Source organism: Rasamsonia emersonii, assembly GCF_000968595.1.
Source record: "Rasamsonia emersonii CBS 393.64 chromosome Unknown ctg1118621760407, whole genome shotgun sequence".
In the NCBI taxonomy this organism is placed as follows: Eukaryota; Fungi; Ascomycota; class Eurotiomycetes; order Eurotiales; family Trichocomaceae; genus Rasamsonia; species Rasamsonia emersonii.
The window spans coordinates 27902-46430 of record NW_013563022.1 but is presented as its reverse complement, the minus strand read 5'-3'; the positions used below and the strand labels follow the sequence as shown (position 1 = coordinate 46430).

Sequence of the window (18529 nt, the reverse complement as noted above, 5' to 3'; positions counted from 1 at the left end):
CTCAATCGATCTAAGCCCCCCGGATTGATGCACTCCATGCGGCTCATTCGCGAGTATATTACGGCGCCAAGTTTGCTGTTGAGGTGGGAAAAAAATGTTGTATTTGAAGAAGCGAGGCTTCTTTTCTCCACTGAGGCCGGATCGAATTACATGCATTTATTTACACGTTGTGAAGCCCAGATCTAGATCGCTGTATTATAGAACACTGACTCGAACCGAATGAGAATCAACCTCTCACCCCCAGCTTCACGATCCGGCTTTCAAGAACGCCAACATGGCGTTTCTCACTGTCAAAAGCTTGCTAGCGGCTGTCGTTATCCTGATCAGCCTCTCCTCGGCCACCGCAGAAGACAGTCCAGCACCTGGTTTCCAAGCACGTCAGAACCAGCCACTATGGCCAGTCTTGTCATATTTGTCAAGGAACAGCAGCATAGATGTCTCGGGATTGTTGTTCTCTCGGAATGAGCAGTACTGCCCGTCGGGCACCAGCCTCTGTCCTAGTGTGTATCAAACCATTCTATCATGTTGACTTTACTGAGTGGCATTACTCTCCAGCCTCCGGCCGCTGTTGTGAAGAACCCGCCGACGCGTGTTGTGACGACGGGGCCTGCATTGTCAAGGCTACCGACACCTGCTGCAATGGCGGTGGCGTCTGCGACAACGGGCAGGAATGCTGTCCTAACGGTTGCGCTCCCCGGGGAGCCACCTGCTGCAAGGGCAACCACTACTGCGATCCGGGATACCTGTGCTGCCCCAATACGAGCGGATGCGCACCCCCGGGGGCACAGTGCTGCAACGACGGCGGGTACTGCCCGAAGGGATAGTACTGCGCCACCGTCGGAGGCCAGCGTGGTTGCTGTGACGATCCGGACTGTAGTGGCTCATCCAACCCTCCTCCTACTGCTCCTGCGTCTCCTTCATTCGAAACTACTGCCGCTCCTGCTTCACCGGGGGCCGCTACATCATCTCCCTCCTTTTATCAAAGCGTCTACTACACCGAAATCACATATACGTACTACGTGTACTGGTACATCAGGGTGTACATCTCCATCGACGCCACGTCGACCAGCCAGACGGTATCTCTGACCTCGTCCCCGACGACGGCCAGCTCGAGCGTCTCCGTCTCCGCGACGGACTCGTTCGACGCAGACTCCAGCTTCTCCTCCATGAAATCCAGCCTCCAGGCGTCCGCCAGCAGCAGCGTCGCGAACGCAGAATCGACGCCGACTAGCGGTTCAGTCACCATCGCGGCAACATCGTCCGCGGTTCTTCACGCCGGAGGTGCAGCTGGAAGCAGCCCAACAGCAATCGCAGTCGGGTCCGCTCCAAAAACAAGAGGCACAATAGACATAGGCATCTGGCTCCCATTCCTCCTCCCTCTCCTCCTCTTCCTCCTGTGAGGAGAGACTGAGACGTGGATATAGCTATCATCACTGCTGGATCTGGCGGTTATGCCTTTGCTGCTGCACATGATCTTTTTTTCTTTGACAATGGCTAACATGGATATACTATAATGAGTGGATGGATGGATACACGACACATGACAGGAAAATATAATCTGGAGATCGGAGGGTTCGCTTGGTGACGGATGTAAATGAAATTCAAGCTATATATGTACATCTATGTATGATATATGTATGGCTGGATGGATCCCCCTCTATCGGAAGAGAATGATAAATCGGGGAAATTGGGAGTTAATTCGAATTACGTTCTGTCAGATTCCTCTAGCTTTCCTTCTTGATCCTTTTTTTTCCTTTTTTTTCCCTTTGCTATTTCAATACTTGTTTCTCTATTTGGGTAGCTAGCTAATTTTTAATCTGAATGACATGACATGGCATGGCATGGCGTGATATTAATGATTATTCCTCTTTTTCTTGCTCTGTCTGTCTATTTAGAGAATATATTCGTCAATTCTGCATACGCCTGATGGGCAGCTACTTCCGAGCGTGGCATGATAGGCTCTCTCCTAGTCGGGCTGGACAAGATTCTCTACCTCATCGACCGATGCAGGGTCTACGAACTTCTCTATCCATATGACCCGACCATAGAGGAGGCATACAGACATTTTGAATCCGCCCTTACCGATCTCTATGTCCTCATTCTCGAATTCTTAGCCATTGCAATCCGAACCTATGAACAGAATATCCTCACCAGGGCCTTCAAAGCCCTCTGGTCTCTTGACTCTATCTATGAATATGACATTCGTTTCCAAAGGCATATAGAACGCGTTGACATCGAAGCTCAAAATTATGACCGTCTCTACAGCAAAACAAATGAGCATGCAATCTCTATCGAGCAATATAAGGCTCTAAAAGACATACTCAAAGACCTTAACCGGCTGCATAATTTGGAGGACAGAATCCAGAACATAGATGACAAAGTCCATGACATCTGGCAGTTCATGGATGACACAAAGAGGCATAATATCCTCATGTGGATATCAAAGATTCCAGTAAGTATCACCACCAGATTGCAAGGGAAGGACGGACCAAGGACACTGGGAGGTGGCTTTTCCAGCACAGCCAATTCTAAGAGTGGCAATAATCTGAAGGTTCAATGATGCTATGGCTACATGGAATCTGTAAGTTCCTTCACTAACCCAATTGATATTGGAATAGTGGGCGCTGGGAAAACAAAACTTGTTTCTCAAGTTATCGATGATCTCAACAATTCTCATGACCAAATATTGGCATACTTCTACTGCAATCATAACGAGGAGTCTCATCGAAAGCCAGAGGAGATTCTCCGCAGTTTTATCAAGCAATTTTCTGTTTCAAATGATGAGAAGGCAATTCATAGTTCTCTTCTCAAAATTTATAACAAGAGGTGGCAGATGGGATTTTCAAAGGAATTGAGTCTTGATGAGTGTGAGGTGCTCCTCCTTGAATTAATTTCTACATATCCAAAAACAACCTTGGTTCTAGATGCTCTGCATGAGTGCGAGGAACGCTCTCGAATGAGCCTATTTTACTGTTTTAATCACCTCATTGAGCAGTCCAGGAACTTAAAGATATTAATTTCTAGCCGACGGGACAGCAATATCATGCGCCAACTTAAAAGGGAGGCAAACATTAGCATTGATGATGCAACTAACAATCAGGATGATATAGCGAGATTTGTTGCAGAGAAGATCAGTCAAAATGAAAAGGATCGGAGGTATCCCATCTCTGAGAGTTTGAAATCCGAAATCATGGAGGTACTCCTAAAGAAAAGCCAGGGGATGTAAGTATTTACAACATGACTTTCCTTTCTCACATTTCCTTTACTCATTACTGGATTAAATTAAGGTTTCAATGGGCCGCTCTGCAAATTGCCGAAATACTCTCCTTAGAACTAGAGAGTGATATCCGCGACCGCTTAGGGCGGTTACCCGATGACCTAAGAGCTGCCTATGATGAAATATACGACAAAATTAGAAGATCCAAAGGAATTAAGGGCAAAATCGCAATTCGTGCTTTTCAATGGGTCACATACTGCAGAGAGCCTCTTGAAGCAGATATTCTTGTTGCTGCTGTATGCCAGGATCCTGAAGACGAGACAACAACTATCAAGCCATACATGGATATCCATTTTGTCCTCGATGCCTGTTATAATCTTTTGGTCCTGGATCCGGAGACGGGGATTTGTCGTTTCGCACATATATCAGTCCGCGAATATTTAGAAGAGCATCATTGGGTCCCTGAAAAGGTTCATGCTGATCTTGCGAAGGTCTGCTTGTCGGTATTTAATAATCCTGACAATTGGGAAGGGATACACAGCAAAGAGAAGCCAGGGTCAGATTCAGACCGTGATTCAAGCCCAAGTGCAAGCTTTCGGTTTTGCGGTCCAATCCCAGAATTCGTGCCATATGCAGCAAAATACTGGCCTTCGCACATACGCTGTCAAGGTGACACTTCCACGGACGACCAGCTCTCCATTATTTTAGATAAATTCCTTGGCTCCATGGACAAGAGTGGTCCAGGCTATATGCGCTGGTATGAATTCTGCAGAGGCAAGACCATGGTTCAGCCTTCTGGTTTTGATCAACTGAGACCTTCTTCCAACGTCTTGCTGGCGATATGCCGATTTGGTCTCAACCACATTCTTTTCAGGTGGTTGCAATCTGGAAGCATAACCCCTGACCAAGTCAACGAAGACGGCGAGACGTTATTGGCACTTGCCTGCCAGAGTGAGAATGTTCGACTTATACATAGATTACTTACTCTTGGAGCAGATGTTAACCAGAAAGTGATTGGTGGGAAGTTTGGTAGTGCCCTAGCAGCAGCATCTTACCACGGGAATCAAGATATTGTCATGTTGCTCCTGGATGCAGGGGCAGATGTAAATCAACAGCTGTCTTGTGGGTATTATGGCAGTGCCCTAGCAGCAGCAGCAGCAGCAGCATCCGCAGCAGCAGACAAATTACGGCCAGAAGATAAATCCATTAAGCATGTTATGCAGCTCCTTCTGGATGCTGGCGCAGATGTCAATTTACGGTTCGACGACCAACCCCATGGCAATGCCCTAATAACAGCAGTGTGCTCAGGTAATAAAGACATTATTCAGCTGCTACTTAAGTGCTGGAGCCGATTTCAGTGCCAAATTCTCAGGTGGTCGTTTCAAGACTGCTTTAGAAGCTGCGGAGGAAAAAGGAGATAAAGACATAATACAGCTATTGATGGAGCATGGTGCTATTCAGGATAAGGCATCTGATGTTGGGTCTATTGAGACTTAGCCACATTTTAGCTTTGCTGCAGTAATGGATTTGTTTGTTTGTATATGCATATACATAATGTTAACGAAAAATGGACATCTCTCATTCATCTGGGTCTTATGATGAAAAACCACTTAGAAACCTAACTTAATGTTGACAGTGATTACCATAGCCACAGAATTGTCAGACGCTAGTCCAATAAACAAAAGAAAAGCAACCCAAGATGATAGTGACAGGTGCTGTGGTGGCGAGTATTGTGGAGGACGATGTGCAAAGGCCACGAAAACCGGCGTCAAAGACCACGCATTTCGGCAGCAGTTTATCAGGTAAATAACTTCTATTTGTAATGTTTATCGAAAGGGGGAAAAATACATATCCTTTTTTTTTTGCCACATATTGTCGGAAATATCGCGCTCACCACTACAAACCACCTTCCTAGGAAAGAAACCCTGTGCAAAATAAGATGATCTGATTGATACTCAAATAAGCACCAAAGCATCACATGACTCGCAAACATGGCAATAATGGCTATAGATAAATTGATAGATAAATAAATACTATTGAACATGAAAAATAAGATGACAATAAAAAAAAAGGAGTTACAAGGAATCATATGTAGACAAGACAAATTGACAGAACAGATAGCTATCGAGAGGTTAGGCCTGCTTGCTCACGTTCGCCACCGTTATATGAAACCATGATAATATGATAAAATAAATAAATAAATACTAATACCTTTGGGGGAAAATTTTTGTGTGCTGTGTCCATATGACAGATGAGATCTGATTGATGTGATGAAAGCAAAAGGAAGATCTTGCTTTTTTTTTGCTCTGGTCATGGTCATGGCTCCATCCCCCTTCGTGCTATGTGCTATGTGTTTGTTATATAACCGTCTTTATCGCGACCCGTTCAACCCTGCTCGCACAGCTTCCAGAATCATGTTCTTGGCTTCCTCCACGCCCTCCTTGGTCCCCTTGATCTCAATCGCTTCGCCCCGAGCTTGGCTCTTTGGCACGTTGATCCGGCAGCCCGTCTTCTTCCTGATGGCGTTGATCTGGCTCCCGCCTTGACCAACCACGAACCGATACGTCTTCGGATCAGGCAGGATCAGGTACCCAGTCGCCGCCTGCTGCGATGCCGCCTCGATAGCCTTTTCCAAGGCCGCCTTCGCTTTACTGACGTTCTCCGACGCACCAGAAAGGACCCATGGAATCGTGGCCGAAGAATCGCTGGGCGCAGGAGTGTTGTCGACCACCTTCCAGGAATGGGCATCCGCCGCTGCGGCCGGATCATCCGTAATCAACGGCAGCGAGGCAGCTCCGTTGGGCCCGTTGCGCAAGTCGACTGGGCTAGGCTTGGGCGGAACCTGTTGGCCAGCATGGTCCACAGTCACCTGGTAGTCGTTGCGCAGGCGGCGGAAGAAAGAGCCATTGTCTGAAATGACATGGTGCAGATGCCTTGGCACCTCAACAGTCTCGCCTTGCTGCTCTTTGAGCAGGGCAAGGATGTGCGCTTTAGCCTCCTCAACGGCACTGCTGGGTCCCTTGAGCTTGACATCAGTGCGACCAGACCCTTGCTTGGGAATATCGACGGTGATGTTGAACTGCGATTCCAGGTTACGTCTCGTCTCCCCGCCGCGTCCGATAAGCAGGCGGTGTTGCGACTGGGGCACGTCCAGCGTGGCCGTGACCTGATCCTCTCGCTCCTTGACGAAAGCCTCGATCGCAGCGATGATTTTGTCAACGACGGCGCCATTCCCCTCGAGTTTGATTGTCGTTTCATTGCTATCAGGACGCGGGAATTTCACCATGCGGGCAGCGCTGCCATCGTCAGGACCACCCGCCTCGATGATGATTTTGCGGATATTGGCACCTAATTCAGATTAGCATATTACTGTTACTTGTCCGGTCAACGTCCACTTACCACCACCGCCGATCAACGCCTTGTGATGCTTCTTGTCCACCTCGATGGTCCTGGTGACAATCGCGTCGAATTCCCTCGCCCGCTGCTCGAGAATCTTCTGGGCCTCATCAACTTGTTTCTTGGTTCCCTTGATCTTGATCTCAACGCGTCCAGAAGCATCCGGTGCGTCTTGGGCGCTGGGGACGTCGATTTGCGCTCCAGTGTCAGCCCGGAGCTTGTCCATTTCACGGCCACGTTGACCGATCAACGAGGGGATCTGGCTTTGCGCAACAGAGACAGAAGCTGTATGTGAGTGGTCAATAATCCATTGAAGCAAGCTGAGGATTTCGTCTCTGGCAGCGTCGGCGCCCTTGCTGGGACCTTTGATAATTACTTCATCAGGAGCTTGGTTGGGTCGACCAGGCCGACCACCACCAACCTCGCTTGCGGTATCCGCGACAGACTGGTCATCATTGGCGGGTGTTGACACTGCAGCACGAGGGAATTGGACACGGACATTGTAACGGTCCTGTAGTCGGTTCACCTGGCTGCCCTTCTGACCGATCAGATCACGGTGATATTTGGCGGGAATCTTGAGAACGTGGGTCGTTTCATCGGCGAGTTTCTTGCCCAGTGCAACGATCCTGGCTTTCGCGGCATCCGCCTTTGCCTTGGGTCCCTTGACTTCGACCTTGCCATTGTCGACCTTGATGTCAACGTCGAATTCCTCGCGCAACTTGTTGATATTCTCTCCGCGTTTCCCGATGAGGACGTTGGCAAATTTCTGGGGATAGTCGAAGCTGGTAGTATAGCCCCGTTCGAGGTCATCCTTCTCCTGTTGTTCGACAAAGGCAAGGATCTTGGACTCGAGCTCGTCCACGTCACCAGAGCGCCCTCGCAAAGCAACCTCGCTCGGCAGAGCAGCCGCTGCTTTGGACTTCTGGGAGGAAACTGGACCATTGCGGCCCTCAGGCTCTCTAACGATGGCACGGACAGGGATACGATCCACGTCAGCCTGCTGTTCGCGTGCAATGTACTTGCGAACCTTCTCATTGTACCTAAATGACCATGATTAGCTTCGTCGTCTGGGCGACACACAAAGAGAATTCGACATACTTTGCAGGAATGCTGACTGATCTCGACACAATGTCCTTCTGATCTCCCAATGTCTTCAGGAGGGATTCCTGCGCGGCCTGGAGAGCTCGTTCGAAAGCCGCAATCTCCTCACTTGACGGTCTGTGCCTTGGGACCTGATATTCGGCACCGGCCTGCGATGGTCCTTCGTAGACTAGAACAACTTCTGGGCTGTCGATGTCGTCCGGAACAATGAGATGGACACCAAAGTCGTCCTTCAGCTGGGCACGACTTCGGGAACGGAGGTATGGATGGAAGTACGGGTCGACCTGAAGGGAGCGTATCCTTGCGGGAGGGTGGGCCTGGATCAGGTTCATGATATCGGAGCGTGCCCGGATGGTGTTCTTTCCATCTCTGGAGTAGACTTCCCAGGTGACGGGGCCTTCAGAAGTCTGGGGTAGCACGATGCGAGCATCGTACAGATTCTCCAACTCTTTGATGACTTGACGCTGTTGAAGATAAGAAGTAAGGGCCCTAGCGTGCGCAGCAGGATGCTGTCGAGACAAGTCGATACTCGCCATCTGCATGCTGGTCGCAAGTTCCATGGCACGGTTGACGCCGGCTTCAATGTGTTCAGGCGGTCCTGTGATGGTCAGGAATTCACTGTCCTCGTCGGGCGGAGGCAGGATGATGGAACAGCCGGTCTCCGCGAGGAAGTCGTGCAGGGCGGTATCACTATCGCCCAGGATGAACTGGTGCTGGCCACGGTTGATTGCCAATTGTCGCAGGGTCAGCTGGCGCTGCAGTTCGGCAGCACGTCGTTCAATTTCAGCGCGAGCCTCCTGCGCAGCAGCACGCTCTCCCGAAATATGAATGTGTCTCTCTGGGTGCGGGACAAATCGGATCTGACCGACGTCGGCCTCTTGGGGCGGTGGCTGTTTCGTCCAGGTGTCGTAACGTGGCACCCTAATCTGCGCCTTGGTCCGCTCCTCAAGCTCGTTCACATGTGCGTTGTGGGCACCCGCAATGAAGGGGAAGAACTCTGGAGGAATGGTCTTCAGCCGCAAGGTTATATTCGATGCCCGTTCTTTGACGATGGACTCAATCTCACGACGAGCCATCTCTGCGGCGACGGCATCACCTTCGATGAACACGTCGATGGTGGCGCTGTCATCGTCGTCCTCACCGGCAGCGGAATCGTCGGCCCTGGGCACCTGGACGCGGGCGCCAGTTCGCTGTTGGATGTCCTGCACGACGGCGCCTTGGCGGCCAATGATATGTGGTCGCGCCGAAGCAGGGATCGGGACACGGACAGATTGCTAGAAAGATCAGTTGTCTGTGGACGAAATTCAGGCACAACGCGGAGTCATTACCTTGGATCCAACCTGCTGTGCGACGTCCTTGAGAGCTTGTCTCACCGCATCCACGGAGCCCTTGCCCTCGAAGATGACCGAGCCATTAGGGCCGCCCCGCATGTCGACAGTGGCTTTGGAACGCTTGCTGATGTCCCTCAAGATATCCCGGATCGGCTTCTTGAGCTGACTTGGAGGAAGCATCTGCGACGGGGCGAGTCGCAATTGTTCGACATGTTTTCCAGGCAAGGACATGATCTTGGGACCGTCAGAGGCACCGAAGCTCGAAGGAGAGCCTGGGTGAGATTCAGGCATTGTCAGTCGAATTTAAAAAGCGCTGTAATGGGGGTGGACAGAGGGAACGTACTTGACGCCTGAGGACCGCTGGACACCCCGTTGGTCGAGGTCGACGCAGCACCCGGCTTTCTGGCACCCCAGGCCGAGGGCACATTGGCAGCCGCTTTCGACTTGGGACCACTGCCCAGAGCTGGAAACGACTCCTCCGACCGCACATCAAAAGCCGGAGTGTTGGAGGTTTTCGTCGTCTTCGGCTCAGGGGCGGATCCAGCGTTGGGGGTGGCATCTTTGGAGGAGCCGGCACCAGCATCTGGCGCTGCGGACTTCACCGACGACGACGGAGGAGGATGTTGAATGTCATCCTCATCGGGGACATCTTCCACTGTCACTTTATGGGCCTGATCGCGCGCGTGCTGCTCGGAGAGAAGAGCCGCCGGCGACTTCGAGGACGTCTGCCCGCCGTTCACAATCAAACCGTGTGCATCAGTCGCCATTATGATCGATTCAACCGTCACAGGAAGGATACAGGGTTGTCGCAGGACAATCGAAAACGAACAAGCCTCAGGGCGCTCGATTGGTGTAGGGAAGGATGTTCTGCGCAGGTGGATCAGCATGCGAGCAAAGGCGTTACGGGGCCATCGACGGGTCTGAATCATACCGTTAAACCCGAACGATCGGAAAACGATAATGCGTAGACAACAATGCCACCGTCAAGAGACGATGGAGGATTCACCAAGAAAACAGGGGACCTAACGGAGAAGACTGGACGACGAAGGCTAACGGGCTATCTGCTCAGGGACGCTGGACAATGCATCACAGCGGCAGGGCTTGCAGCAGACAGAGGGGAGAAGAGGAGGAAGAAAGAACGGTGGAGGAAAACGGGGAAGAGGGGAGGAAGGGGGAAGAGCCAGGAAAGTCGAGAAGGCGAACGGAGACAGCAGTGGCAGTAGCAGCAGCAATCGTAATAATTAGCAGCGTGGAGGAACCGAAGAGGACAGTTTCGAGAGTTGCAGCCGGGGCTTGGCGCGGAAGACAGCCGCTCGCCTAGCGCCAGTCGAGACCGCAGCCGATAAATTGAAGGATTGAATTGGATTGACGTCCAAGAGATGAATTCTGTGAATTCTGTCTATCCATACGGAGTACAGACGGCAATTGTGCTGCAGTCGTTCAGTCCAGTTTCAAGTTACATCATGTCCAATGTCTATCCTGAGTTCAGTACAATGTCGTCTGACACAGTCTAACGCATTTAGTATTTTAAATACTGACAGGAAAGGAACGACGGATTGAACTCTTTTTTCCTGCTCTCTCTTTCTCTCTCTCTGTTTTGTTAGTCTTTTCGCCTACGCAGAATATTCAGAATCGTAACACTTCTTCAGCGAAGCATCTGTGCCAGTTGATTTTTTTTTGGAATTGGTCTATGCAATATTACATAATCATCAAAGTGAAAGAAGAAAAGAAAAAGAAAACAAAGAGAGAGAAAAGGAAAAAAAAAGAAGCTGGATTGAAGACCCAAGGCATCGACCGTTGGAGGCCTCTGCCAGCGGACACGCTTCAACCCCGCAAATCCTAAAATAACGCGGAGTAATGGCTTGAGGGCCTAAAGGCTGGCGTGATTCGCGAGACGCAATTCCATCCCTTACTCCGTATTCAGTCTTGAGAGCATTTTATTCTTCGTCTCAAGGATAGTTTTCCTCACATTGAAGGCCAGTGCGATTCTCCCAATCCTTGAAATAATACATTCGAGAGGCGCGCCACCCCGACTGTCAGACCGCTCACGTGGATGGAAAAAAAGGCTTCCCAGATGGACGGAAATCCGCGGTGCAGGCTGGTCCCTGGATGACAGCCTTGGCTATTGCCCCCTCGCCATACGAGGCAGGTAATAATAGTAGTAGCTCTGGCGCACTGACAGACAGGAGCCAGGACTGTACGGAGTAAGCCGACCTTATCAGCAAGAGGCAACAAATGCTACATCAGATACGAATCCTATCTCTCCTAATTAGCGGATAAAATTTTTCGCCTAAGCTTACTCCGGAGTAGACACGAAAATGATACGCTGGTCGAGCCTATCAATGCACGATCAGACCCCAATCATCAACGCCCGTTCTGCGTCCCACTTGATCGCCTGCCTGTTCGGGGGGAGCCGTCCGATCTAGAAAAGAAGGTCGTGTGTCTATCTATCCTCAGCATGGCCGTGAAGTTAAAAAGCTTACGGCCCGTGCCACGGGGTCATGGCCCGAACAAAGTGGGGAGAAGAGTGATTAATACTTATTTAAAAAGCATGTCCTGCACGTCCGTTTTCTGTCGTTGATCGATATATCTATCTATCTAATCATCCACTCCGCCCAGCGATCCACTTGTCAGCATGGAGCCGCACGACCTGGAGAGCGACAAGGGCGGCAACGCAGCCCTGAAGGAGGTGCCTGCTGGGGAGGAGCCGCCCATCCAGAAGCCCCAGGGTTTCTGGGCGCGATTCCGGTACTATGAGGAACTGCTGGACCGCAAGATGGGCATCGAGAGCCACACGGTTGAGCGCGTCCTGCCCGAAGATCGCAAACCGCCGAACCCGCTGGTCATGGGCTTCATGTGGGCGTCTGCGACGATGAACCTGAGCTGCTTCAGCACTGGCTTCCTCGGGAATGAGTTTGGATTGTCGCTGGGACAGACCATCCCCATCACCATCTTTGCGACTCTGCTTGGGAGTGCTACCACGGTTCGCACGATCCTTTTCCCCCCCCTCCCATTCTTTCTTTAATAGCTGTACTTGGCAGCGCGCGTCATTTGGATGGCTGTTAATCCGTATGTCTTCATTCAGGCTTGGTGTGCAACTATGGGTCCCCCGACGGGCCTGCGCCAGGTCGCCATCTCGCGATACTCGCTGGGATTCTACCCGTCGTCCATCATTGCCGCTCTCAACGTGGTCGAGCAGCTCGGATGGGCATCAGTCAGCTGCATCACCGGAGGACTGGCGCTGAGCGCGGTGTCAGACGGCCAGCTATCCAGCGCTGTCGGAGTCATCATCGTCGCCTGCGTCAGCCTCGTTTTCAGCTTCATCGGCTTGAAAGGCGTGCTGGCCTATGAACGATACGCGTGGATCCTGTTCTTCATCGTGTTCATGATCATCTACGGCGAGGCAGCGCATCGCGCGGACCTGAGCGCGCCGCCCACGGTGAGCGGCATGACCGAGTCCGGTCAGATCCTGAGCCTGATCAGCGTCATCTACGGCTCGAGCGCCTCGTGGTGCTCCATCGTATCCGACTTCTATGTGCACTACCCCGTCAATACCCCCAAGGTGAAGATCTTCATGTACACGCTTCTCGGTATCTCTATTCCCACCTGCATTGGAATGTTGTTGGGTTGCTGTATTGCTTCTGCGCTGGCCACCAACCCGGAATGGAACGATGCGTACGAGAATGGCATTGGCGAGTTGCTCAGGGTGATCATCTATCCGGATGGATTTTCAAAGTTCCTCCTAGTGCTGCTTGTGCTGTCTGGAAGTACGCTTTTTTTTTACCCTTTTATGAAAATCTTCCTGTTCCAGCTGCGCCACGTTGACTAACTGTTTTCTAAAGTTGGCATGAACTGTATCGCCATCTACGCAGGCTCAATTTCGGCCCAACTGTTCGCAAAACCGTTCCAGCTGGTACCCCGCGCGATCTGGACGCTCATCGTCTTCATCTGCATTCTTCTCCTGGGCCTCGCGGGCCGAGACCATCTGCTGGCGGTGCTGAGCAACTTCCTCTCCCTTCTGGGCTACTGGAACACCTCGTTCTTCGTCATCCTCTTCACAGAGCACTACCTCTTCCGTGGCGGCAACTTCGCCAACTACGACCTGGACGCGTGGAACACCCCGTCCCGAATGCCCATCGGTCTGGCCGGTCTGACGGCTTTCCTGTGCGGTGCCGCCGGATGGATCGTCGGCATGGTCGAGACGTACTATACCGGTGCCATCGCCCGGATGATTGGGGACGATGGAGGCGATGTCGGGAACGAGCTGGCTTTGGTGTTTACCATCGTGTCGTATACCCCATTGAGAAAGCTGGAGCTCAAGTACATTGGGCGGTAGCGGGCTTATTTATTATATTAGTCCAGTTTAATATGTGTATGTATCAAAGCAGAAAAGCATAATTCGAGATGAGACTGCAGGTTTCCTTCCTCGATATTTCTTTTTTTTTGCTCTCTTCCAGCAAAACTCCATCTTCCGTAAGTTAGCTGGAGCGTGCTTCAGTACATATGTACATATATGTTTTTAGGGGCCACTTCGACAAAGTAGACACCTTCCAACAACGTCGCCCCGCAACATTTAATCGACTACGTGAAGACCGGCACCCGATAGAGTATAGGACCTATCATCCTCATGTTTTTTAAAGAGAAAAAAAAGTGGGATTAGGGTAAAATCCCACCAGGGAGGGGGTCTTGTCTTCCCCTATCTTCGCTATTTGTAAACCGATGTTAAGCACGACTTTGGCTAGCTACACAGGTCATGCAAATTTATTCCAGGCGTTTGTCTGAGTATATGACGCCTAGAACAAGCCTGCCGTCTCCCATATTGAAGCCCCACAATCCAACTACTTCTTTCTTTGGAAGATCCCTTGATTTTGTCTCCAGACGGCCGGTACCGCGCTCAATGGTGTATTCTTTGTATTGAGAAGCAGCGAAATCCAGCCGGTAGTGATGAACGGTAGGTTCGCCATCCATCAGTGTCTCCGTAGGTTGTCCGGTCAATGTACAAGACACCGTATTATGGCGGCGCCCACCCTCGAGGCTCTCCAGTGAAGCTGAATAACGTCAGTTTTGTACTGAACATATATATATTATGCATTGGGCTGATCATGTACAATAATTTCTAAAAGACCAAACCGTCCCGAAAACAACTCCAAGAGGACGATCTTGTCATGATCTCCAACCGATACTTCGCGGCCGAGCTGACCTTGCGTATAACCGATTATGCGAGTTTCACCTGACTTGTACGTGAATGCAAGGCCTGTTATGCATTGAACTCCATAAACGGGACTTCGATATGCCGCAATAGTGGCGATTCGATCAGACTCGCCCTGGAGATTGATATCATCCCACATGATCTTCTCCGGAACCATCCACGGAAACACGTTGAGATAGAATCTTGGATCCCAAAGGGATAGTCCCCGATCCAGGTCTGTTCTCGGTAGGGAAAGAATTCGAGGATGATCATAAAGAGCATTGAATGCCCACACAAGGGAATCCTGCAAGTTTCAATGGGGAAATTGTGAAATCAGCAGTAGTGACTGGAATAATGAGCTGCTACTCACCAGCTTCTCCATTTTGTTCGTCCGGAATTTCAACTCAATGTAACCATCTTCAGAGAGTGTCTTAACGTTCTGAACAAGCTTTGATTGCATGCGAGAAGTTAAGAGAGAAATGCGAACTACCCGACCGAGATGGAATTTCTCGTTGAAAGAGAAATCGGTCTTTGATATTCCAAAGACCATTTCCACTATCTCTTCATGCGGCTCAAGTTCCATGGAGTCGATCTCCGAGATCCATTGGCCTATAATTGCTGGAGGCTGTGGTCCAAAATACTCCAGCCACAGCCCGGATATCTCATTCTCTTGCCGCGGGCGAGCTGAAGATCCGCACGAGAAGCGAATGCGCTTGACCGACTTCAACGAAGCATACGTGTAGGCCATACACCTTGTTCTAGCCCCACCAATGAGATAGGATCCTACCGAAAAGCACAGCTCAGCAGCAGAAGGAGTAGGGTCACTAGCAGTGCTTTGGACTTGGCCGCCTGGTATCGTGGAATCCGACACAAAGCTACATTGCAAGCCAAATGTCTGGAAGGCGCCAGTCCTAGCCTGTGTTTCGAAGACGTGAGAAGATGGTGAAGCCAAAACAGATTTGAGAATCTTTCACGAACCTCCAGTACTGATGTGAACCCTGTAATTATCTGTCCTTCGGGAGCTCTCAGCGATCCCTTGCTATACTTTAGAGCACTATCATCTCGCTCCTCGACCAACGGAAATGAGATCATAGAGGTAAGTTCTCCAGAACGTTCTGTTCGAAGTTCATCGGGTGCGAAAGTGGCACTTCTTCCTAAGTTTGTTTGAATCTAGACCAGTGATGTCAGTGCCTCCGGTTGCCTCGAATTCAAAGGACGAGGGTGACAGACGCGAAGAGACCGGAGACCCAGGGGAGCTAAGGTCTGTTCGTATATAACTTCCGATATCCTCTCTCCAGTAGGGCCACTGATAAGGAACGAAACCTCCGTGCGACCTTGTTTTCCACATAGTATGGGGGTTTGCCCATCGAACTCGAACATGATACCCACGAAAGCGGCCGTCCTGCTTTCCATGTGCACCACAATTCGAGTCAGCTTTTTCAAATTTTCGCCTCTGGTTCCTCCGAAGTTAATATTGAGAATACGATTGAAGGTCTGGCACTCGAGATTCTCAGGCACAGGTATGAATGATGTTTCCCTTGGGCAACATGGCGTCCAAAGCGGCTGTGGAACGAGGCCGTGCGGAGTCATTCCCTCTGAGAATTGCGAGTCACAGTAAGATGTATCAGGCAGCCCAATTTCGTTGATTGCGAGCGAAATCATCTTGAAGAACTTGTGCAAACGATCAGACCAGCTCAAGATATACCCGAAGCGTCACTTACATCAAAACTAGCAGCGAAGTCAAGAGGACATAACCCTCCTGGCAGAGATAATATCCCAAATGCAACATCCGGTTCACCTGCTCCAATATTTCCTACCCATGGCGAGGCGCGTGTTGAAGAACCAGCTTCCAGAATAAGTCTTGCCCCGACGATTCCATTGGCCGTAGTAGCTAACTGCAACCCAACCAATGTCTTCTCCGTCGGAATTTGCAGGACGTTTTCAGTAGTTGACGTGATATAACCTAGGGAATGACAAGCCGGTGCATGAGTGACGCTTTTAATTGCGAAGAGATCGCCAGTCTTGATGACCATCGGTGAGGATAGGTAGAGCAAACCCCATTTCAAAGTTGCGTGAGAAGCGACTTCGCCAGAATGACTGGGGAAGTGAATTAGAATTCGATACTGAAGCGATGGACTTGGATGCCAAGCGGAGGTGCCGGATGTCGTCACATGGGAGCCACGACAGCAACAGGTGAATCACCCCAGTAGGTAGTCTTGAGAAAGCGTCAGGGACGAGGCTACACCGAATGGTGCTCTCTCCATTGGAGCTCTTGGGAACATCTGTGCTTTCCAGGCAATGAAGAAGATCATCCACGGTGAGAAACCTGGAAGGCTTGACTGCGAAATGAGAGAATCCACCGTTTATCGCCTTTTGCAAGGGGTTTCCAACAGGTTTCTGAAACTGCGCCGCACCACCAAAATCATGGCCGGGTCGAATACAGGATCTTATAAGTGACGTTGCAAGAGAGCTGTTGCTGTTGGCATCATCAGAGATCCTCTCACGCAAAACATTCCAACATTCTGAGTGGAATACAAAAGTCCAAGCCTCAGCCTCTGAGTCATAGAAGGGTACATAGGAGTCCAGATTAGCATTTGCATCCCGGTAAGAGTTTTCTGGGTGTGGCGGCGCAATAACGTATCTCCAACGAGTTCAGATACCCAACCCCGGTAAGAATTGCAGTACTTTTCGGTTTTACAAACCGTACTAAGGAGGAACAACGAAAGTAAGCGTCAGAAAGTGGAAAAAGTTGAGCAATTGCACTAACCAGCTCGGAGTTCTTGATTCCATTCCTGCTGCTACGTTGGCAGCGCCGTTCCTGGCCTGGAAGATGTCGCGGGTATGTGTACTCCACATATCGCACAAAAGATACGCATCTGCAATGCCTCTCCCGCCGTGAGATCGGTGCTTTCTCATAAAAGCAGTCCAAATATTGCGATCAATATGCGTATCTTTAGGAGGAATGAACAGTCTGTTCCTTGGTCGTTGCGATTAGCTAGCTCATAGACAGTTCTCGAATACTCCGTGCTAGGCAATGAGGGTGGTATCAGCACCTAGAAAAGCCTGCGTTTTCAAAAGGCAGTTGGCCTCGACATGCCCTTGGATCTGTGAAAGACTCAGGCACGTCAGAAACCGCTCCAGCGCCTATCATGTGACGGCGGCACCAATCGAGTAAATGTGTTTGCCGCTGGTCGAATCCGTTCCTGCCTTGGAAACAGGCATTATTAGCATATCTATTTTTATCTTCTTTGTTACCTAACCACGACAGGAAGCTATCCAGAATTTCCTGCTCTGTACAGTCAGTAACAGAACTTTCAGCTTTCCATGCTCTTTTAGTATATTTATTAGATTGATTGGTTACTGAGCTTTTGCTTTCTCTTGAGTCAGAGCAGCAACCTTTACGGAGTATGTTGTTGCTTTTACCATGTAGCAAACAAATGAGTAAATCACCAGCTGTATGCCGTGTAAAGAGGATAAAGAGTCAAAGAATTTAGCAGTTCTTTATCAGTCCTGCCTGAGCTAGATGAGAAAGGTAGAAGCAGAAAAATCGACCCCTGCATGATGGAATCCTTAACCTTATGCAACCATCTGGTGAGGTCGCAGATGAGAAATGGCTACGGTATACCTCCACTAATGATGGTCTTGGATGACCTCTGGAGCGCCATGATATGACATTTGTGGTTCTGAGGAGGTTTCTCACTCTGCCATTATGTTGATCTACGTAGATATAGAAGCGAAGTGTAAATAAAATACATGGTAAACCGATATACGCCGGCCTGGCTTAAACAAATCAGCGACCTAAGGTTAGGAGGTAGATACCGCTACCTTACCACAGAAACTAAGCAGCAGCCACCATCATACCTGATATTACTATGAGGGGATTAAATACGGGCTCTAATCACCTGCAGGCTGGCTTCTCGTAGGACCTGTCTGTCGGGGAAGGTAAGGTAAAGAGACAATAGGCCTCATTGGAGCAATTTCTTTTCCTTTGACTAGGCAGGGGTTCTATTTACCAGAACCTAGCTACCTAGGTAGGTAGCTACCTATTAAGTGGCTGACAGAGTATATCGTCCATTGGGGATCCGTGAGTCATGATATTTGCAAATCGTGGTCTCGTACACAAGGCATGTATACATGAGGTCTGCCGACCATCTCGTTTCATCCCATCCCATCCACAACAGTCCAGACATCAACAATAGAAAAAAATCAGTCCTCACAGAGCTGTCAACAAGGAATCATTATACAAAAACTGGGTATAGTGCAGAATTAGATCCCCCTCTATTCATGAAAACGATT

At 50.1% G+C, this 18529-nt stretch overlaps 4 protein-coding genes across 4 annotated transcripts; 2 read left to right on the top strand and 2 right to left on the bottom strand.

The window, feature by feature from the left end:
• Window positions 1-274: 274 nt before the first annotated feature.
• T310_6427 (uncharacterized protein) lies at window positions 275-4714 on the top strand (the record flags this gene model as incomplete). Its single annotated transcript, XM_013470755.1, has 9 exons — window positions 275-500; window positions 556-805; window positions 878-1396; window positions 1607-1635; window positions 1935-2452; window positions 2834-2867; window positions 2925-3222; window positions 3288-4475; window positions 4546-4714. The coding sequence occupies 9 exons, from the start codon at window positions 275-277 to the stop codon at window positions 4712-4714; spliced, it is 3231 nt and encodes a 1076-aa protein (XP_013326209.1).
• An 874-nt stretch (window positions 4715-5588) lies between these two features.
• Window positions 5589-9812, bottom strand: T310_6426 (RNA binding effector protein Scp160; the record flags this gene model as incomplete). The annotated part of the gene is made up of 5 exons (XM_013470754.1): window positions 5589-6565; window positions 6617-7653; window positions 7712-8988; window positions 9043-9317; window positions 9389-9812. 5 exons carry the CDS (start codon window positions 9810-9812, stop codon window positions 5589-5591), a joined length of 3990 nt encoding a protein of 1329 aa, XP_013326208.1.
• Window positions 9813-11680: 1868 nt separating this feature from the next.
• Window positions 11681-13381, top strand: T310_6425 (uncharacterized protein; the record flags this gene model as incomplete). The annotated part of the gene is made up of 3 exons (XM_013470753.1): window positions 11681-12028; window positions 12074-12812; window positions 12888-13381. The coding sequence occupies 3 exons, from the start codon at window positions 11681-11683 to the stop codon at window positions 13379-13381; spliced, it is 1581 nt and encodes a 526-aa protein (XP_013326207.1).
• Window positions 13382-13806: 425 nt separating this feature from the next.
• T310_6424 (uncharacterized protein) lies at window positions 13807-16266 on the bottom strand (the record flags this gene model as incomplete). The annotated part of the gene is made up of 6 exons (XM_013470752.1): window positions 13807-14093; window positions 14246-14537; window positions 14604-15128; window positions 15212-15403; window positions 15464-15895; window positions 15955-16266. 6 exons carry the CDS (start codon window positions 16264-16266, stop codon window positions 13807-13809), a joined length of 2040 nt encoding a protein of 679 aa, XP_013326206.1.
• Window positions 16267-18529: the final 2263 nt, after the last annotated feature.